The sequence below is a fragment of the Alosa pseudoharengus genome, unplaced genomic scaffold (genome assembly GCF_046254945.1).
Source record: "Alosa pseudoharengus isolate Yale_2024_CS ecotype anadromous, Long Island Sound unplaced genomic scaffold, YU_APseudo_1.1 YU_APseudo_1.1_scf_16, whole genome shotgun sequence".
In the NCBI taxonomy this organism is placed as follows: domain Eukaryota; kingdom Metazoa; phylum Chordata; class Actinopteri; order Clupeiformes; family Clupeidae; genus Alosa; species Alosa pseudoharengus.
In genome coordinates, this window is record NW_027468630.1 from 3,755,520 (window position 1) to 3,761,642 (window position 6,123).

At 41.5% G+C, this 6,123-nt stretch overlaps 1 protein-coding gene across 1 annotated transcript in view; it reads right to left on the bottom strand.

The window, feature by feature from the left end:
• Window positions 1-3,898: 3,898 nt before the first annotated feature.
• The window catches only part of LOC143125361 (RNA-binding Raly-like protein), a 73,981-nt gene continuing 71,756 nt past the window's right edge, over window positions 3,899-6,123 (bottom strand). Inside the window, exons 6-8 of the mRNA XM_076286749.1 lie at window positions 6,081-6,123; window positions 4,371-4,430; window positions 3,899-4,082 (exon numbers count right to left, since the gene is read on the bottom strand). The exon at window positions 6,081-6,123 is cut by the window's right edge and continues 115 nt beyond it. Coding sequence (XP_076142864.1) covers window positions 4,392-4,430; window positions 6,081-6,123 — 82 coding nt within the window. The 3' untranslated portion in view covers window positions 3,899-4,082; window positions 4,371-4,391. The remainder of the gene's footprint in view (window positions 4,083-4,370; window positions 4,431-6,080) is intronic.

Sequence of the window (6,123 nt, forward strand, 5' to 3'; positions counted from 1 at the left end):
GACTTGGGTAAGCTTTAGCTTGCAGTTTAAATGTGGTAAGTAACCATTTAGCAATTACTTTCAAAATGTTTGTAATGCAAAGCTATTGCAAACGAATGTGTTTGGTTAGCCATGTACTTTAAAATCACAGCATTACTGCCTCACCTTGCTACAGTTTTCTTCAATAGTGTTAACAAGTAGGAAGACTGGAATTTCAGTGATTTTTGCACTGAATGTGCACTGCCATCTTGTGGTAGGCTATATGATGGCGGGTAGCCTACCTCAGCTAAATGAAACATTGGTCAGCAAAGCTAAGGTGCCAGCACTCACAAATGTTCATTTTTTAGTTAGAAGTGTGTAGGCCAACTCTCCATCCACAAGGGCCCTCCATCTGTAAATAATGGCATGTCTATTTTGGAACTTACTTGGCACCTGGGTGATTCCTGTTTTGGATCAAATTTCAATGGCCCAATGATTTCCTTACTCTTATTCTTTAATATAAGTAGCACATATTTATAACAAATCAATTGTATTATGTATTTAGGTGTTTTCTATTGCTTTAACATAGATAAATTACTTTTTTTTTACGTCTCTTTAAGGCACCTTTTTCTGCATTCAATTCAACATGTCCCCAATGCCATAATCAGCTTCCTCAATAAATCTTAACTATAAAATGCTGAAAACTTCAACTTATTCTTTATTGCTTTGATAGACTATAGGGTACACTTCATTTAGTCAACGTAAATCTGTTGAAACTACCTTTTCTACCCTGTTGAAAGAACCTTTTCTACCCTGTTAGTCTGTATTTTCTTGCCTCCCAAAAAGACTTCAAATCCATATAGCATTTGCAGGAAGTGACATTTATCTAAGTCACTCTCTCCTTTATTTTTCTCAATTTCATGACACATGAAACACATGAGGCATCCATAAAGTCCCATTCTGTTAGTGTATATTATGTAAAATGTTTACCAGATAAAATAAAAACATGTTAGAAATTGTTATTTCAGTTCTGTTCATCTGTAGAGTGTGCTCTTTGTGTGTGTGTGTGTGTGTGTGTGTGTGTGTGTTGGGGGTATTGCAAGAGGCCAGTACATTATGTACATTTCTATTTTATTAAAATCTAGGCCCCTATGCTCTGAGGAGGGCCTTGTGCAAAATGAGCACAGGAAGCTGGAGCCCATCAGTGTTTGTGTGCGTCCCCTCACGCTGTGTACTGCAGAGGGAGATAGACCAGTGGCTCTCCTCACGCTTTGTACTGCAGAGGGAGATAGACCATCACAGTGGCTCTCCTTCACTTTTTCATACTCTCCCTTCTCAGCTGCTTACTGCAGCAGCAACCACTGTATTACCACGCGCTAACTCCTTGATGCTATAAATGGCTGTGGAGGCTCAGCTGTGTTCTCGCTGCTATGCCTTTGTGGCTGTAAGCATTAACCCAGTGGATTAAACTAGATGAACTGCATTTGTATCTAGCAAGAGCAGCTGTGTGGGAAAATACAGATCATCCCTGACAGTTAGTTCATATTCATTCATATTCAAAACCCCTGATATTTCTTATGTAATAGCAGCCACTGGGCTAGAAAGTTTTTATCAACGATAATTATGTTAAAAAAGGAGACAAGACAAAGGTTTGGATAATCAATATGAAAATACTTTTACTACTGTGACAATGTATGAGTTTTGCTTGTTATGAGGGCAAACATAAAAACAACATAAAAACTACTAAACAGTACTTAATTGTAACAAAACTGTCTTTAATGGGGGGTTTTTCCCCCGCCTTCATTTGTCTCTCCTGATAATCAAAAATGAGACATCAAACAAAAATAATAAAATTAGACTGAGTAGACCACAAAAAAGAAAGTTTTACAATATTACACAATATTACACACTGACCCAGACCACCTCAAATGCGCCTATACCACAGAAGAAGAGATGGGGGCCACAGCATTACCATCACACAGCCAGATATGTAGCATGACTGGCTGCAGAATGACAGCAGTTTGCAACCATAGAAACAAAAAAGATAAACAAACATGCTCTGGAGGATAAAACCACACTCAAAATAGAAATCCTTTCCTTGCAGCAAAGCATAATGGCCTGGCATATCCATGCTTTTGACATTAAAACGGAGTAGTCTTTGATCATCTATATTACTTGGGGCTGTTTAAAGATGTATTTTGGATAGACTCCGGGAGAAATATGTAATATCTCTCTCATATTTTAAAAATAATTGACATGATGGCAACTCAACAGGATGACTGATAGGCCTACAATAAAAAAGTGGCTTTTGATGGCAGTGGACTTTAAAGCGAGATATTGTAGTCTTGTCTTCTCCTTGCATGGCACAAGAATTGCAGTTATTGCATCTAGCATCTTACAAATTGGATCTTGCTCCAGGGTCAAGAGCCTCTGGCTTTTGGCTGTATGCTTGTGTGAACAGGGTTGTCTTTTGTAGCTCACACAACACATCAGAGCAAGCAATGCAGTGACCAGCTAGTCACACACACAAAGCCTGAATGAGACAATTTTTCAAAGGCCAAACAAAGTTGTCTTGTACATGGTATGCATCTGGTAAGATTTTTTTTACAGGCAGTAGGCTACACAAAGACCTTTTGAAATCCAGGTGTTCTGGAATGGAGGATATTCTGTCATAAATATTAGCAGAGACCCTGGAGAGTCTAGTGTGGATATGCTGCACTAAATTCACATGTTAGTGACGTTATTGTCATATATTATCCAGTGGGACAAATCAAGATGAGGTTCTGCTAGGTGGATAAACTCCCTAATTAAGGGATGCTTGAATGATTTCTATTTCCTGTCTTTTTCTGCTGCCTGCAAAGTTTAAGATAAATTGAAGAAGCCCATTCCAGTATGTAAATGTCTCTCTGTTTACTCACAAAGATTAGATTTTCTTCAGAAGTATGGGAGTTCGCTTATTTCCTTATTTGTATTCCAAACCTGTTGTTAGCTAGGGGACACAACATATTTACAGGATCTGTGTATGGTGATTCTGAATGACATGGGCCTTTTTTGACCATGTAATCCATAGACCATGTGTCAGATCAAGACACTAGCACAACAGTGGTATAGTGGAGCAGTGATGCAGGCAACACCTCCACCCACATCGGACAGGATGCCATTAGAGAACCCTTTTCAAGGCAAATATGTCACCACCGGGAAGCCATTAAATCTAGGCATTTAAATTATTAGTCTTTTGAAAGAAATATGTTTGACCTAAGTATTTCGTACCTGATAATAGTTATCTCCTGTTTAACATTTTAGATCATAATTGCAGGGGAAATCAGCTCTAAGCAAATCCGTGTAAGCATCTATCTGTGTGTGTGTGTGTGTGTGTGTGTGAGAGTGTGTGTGTTGGTGAGCAATTCACAGGAGAGATTAACTATGGGAAGTATGGTGCTCTTTTGTCCAATAGATGGCTGTAATTACCACGCCAGTGAAGTGTGTTTGTCACAGATGGAGCTCATTTCATTTGCTGAATAAAAACAGTGAAGTAAGATCAGGGAGGGAACTGACACCAGGGGTGGAGGGCTGTGTCTGCTGATCAGATGATGAGCCTTTTGGAGACTCTACAGCACTGATTTCACATTTAGGTGCAGGCACACCCATGACACACACACACACACACACACACACACACACACACACAGCAGAGGGGGGGTGGCACACCCATGACACACACACACACACACACACACACACACACACAGACACACACACACACACACACACACACACACACACACACAGCAGAGGGGGGGTGGCACACACACACACACACACACACACACACACACACACACACACACACACACAGCAGAGGGGGGTGGCACACACACACACACACACACACACACACACACACACACACACAGCAGAGGGGGGGTGGCACACACACACACACACACACACACACACACACACACACACAGCAGAGGGGGGGTGGCAGGCTGACGGGGAAAGGAGTAATAGTAGGGATAGTAGTGTTCTGCGGCTGGTGTTGGCATGGTAACTACATGAAAAAAAGACAGGGGTGTAGTGTGCTCTTCCTCCATGTTTGGCGCATCACCGACGTCCAGCTTCGTCTGTGAACACACACAACAGGACATCAGACTCAAATGACTACATTCACATGAATGGCCATTATTTATATCTGAAATAGAACAGCAGCAAGGCATACGCCTGTATCAGTATTCCCAATTAAGTTTGAGGAGGCTGTATTAATGTGCAGTGCTGGACATTTATGAGAAGATAAAAGTCAGAGCCTTGGCTTGCTCCTGTCTCAGCAGATGGAGCCGGTCTTTATAAGCATCACATAAAGTCAGCCCCTGACAGTTGTCTGTTTTTTGCCCTTATTTTTGATGTGCCAATACCTCGGAGCTGTGACAGCCTTCTCACATTTCATCTTCCAGGTCTGAGCTGTGATGATGCATCTGGGGAGAGGAGACAGACAGACTATATTACAGTGAATGAAGACAAGAACACCCACATCTGCAGTCGATGCCCCAGAGAATCCTTTGCTCTGCCGGAGACTGTTTCATGGTGTTATGTTTAAACACAAAGGTGGTGCACTATGGGATTGAGGGATCAAATTGAGAAACCTAGAAGCTCCATAAACTGATAGAAATGTGAAGCATGAAGAAAGAAAGACACAGAAAGTGAGAGAGAGAGAGAGAATGAAACTTGTATAGAAAGTTTAGTAAAAGGAAATAGAAACAGTAAGGAGAGAGTGTAGCGAAGAAATTGAATGCTCAGTGGAGAGATGTGAAGAGATATATAGAGATAGAGAAAGAGAGATGAGATGAGATCCAGGGGTCTTCTTCCCTTTGGAACTATTCTTTCAGGAGAAACAGAAGCCTAAAGCCTTTACATTCCACATTCTCTGGCAAAAAACTATTTTCTGAAGAAAAAGACACCCAAAGTCTTTCCACATCGTTCCACACACACGCACCAGCAGCAGACAGTAGCTCTGCAGCAGCGGCGTAATTGAAGCCCTGCTCTCGACACCAAAAGTGCTTAATGTGTCAGACAGGTAGGGAACAAACTCCTCGGTAATTACACATAATTATTATGTGCTATGACTTGATAAAAGCTTTGTTATATATATATATGGAGGGATATATAAGAGGGATGTCATTTGACAAGGAAAGTGTTGTCTTCCAAAGGTGTGTATGGTGCAAGTCTCTTGCCCTCCCTCTATGCTGTTTTATAGATTCCTCCCCTTCCTCCTCATTTCTATTTAAGGCCATATAAAAATGCAGTTATAGTTTAACACTGTGTGTGTGTGTGTGTGTGTGTGTGTCTTAATTGTATATTCTACAATGACACCAAAAGTGGGTATATGTCCTATTTAAACAAATGTGTCCTGTTAAACTTTTTCACATTTAAAGTAAGCCAGATTATGCTTTCACTTTGAGGTTGGTGTGTGTGTGTGTGTGTGTGTGTGTGTGTGTGTGTGTGTGTGTGTGTGTGTGTGTGTGTGTGTGTGTACGCATGTTCATGTGTGGACCATTTTGCCTTGGCGTGTGTTTAAGCCCTGTGTATAAGGGGAGCATCTGTAGGAGGAGTTGTGGCTTGTCTGAAGGAGACAGATGTAGTTTTGGATTTACTGTGTTGGGCTGTGATGTATCAACTGTCAGAGTGATTTACCATGCACTCTGTCCCAGTATTGCACTCACACACACACACACACTCACACACACACACACAAACTCACTATACACGTATCTTCACAAAAAACACAAAACAAGAAAACACTTTCTCACTTCAATACTGAGCTTGAGTAACTATCACAAGTGCATACATTGTATGCAAAATAAAACAGACCATGTCAGTTCTTCACAGTCCAAAGAGAGTAACAAGGATGCTGTGCACCGAACTCTGTGTAACTCTGGTATGCTAGTGTGAATAAAAAGACACTGTATTTGCATACCAGGCCAAGAGGGTCAGAAATGCTCAATGTGTCTGGCTGTATTGGTATGCACCACAGTGATAGCGTAATGATCTGTGGCTATGGATCCGTGCCCTGTGCAATGTTAATATGGGCTGTGTTGCGGCGGGATGTTTGGGGCCGGTTCTCCTACCGTGTGGGGCTCGTCATCGCTGGCCTCCCCCAGCTCAGGGCTG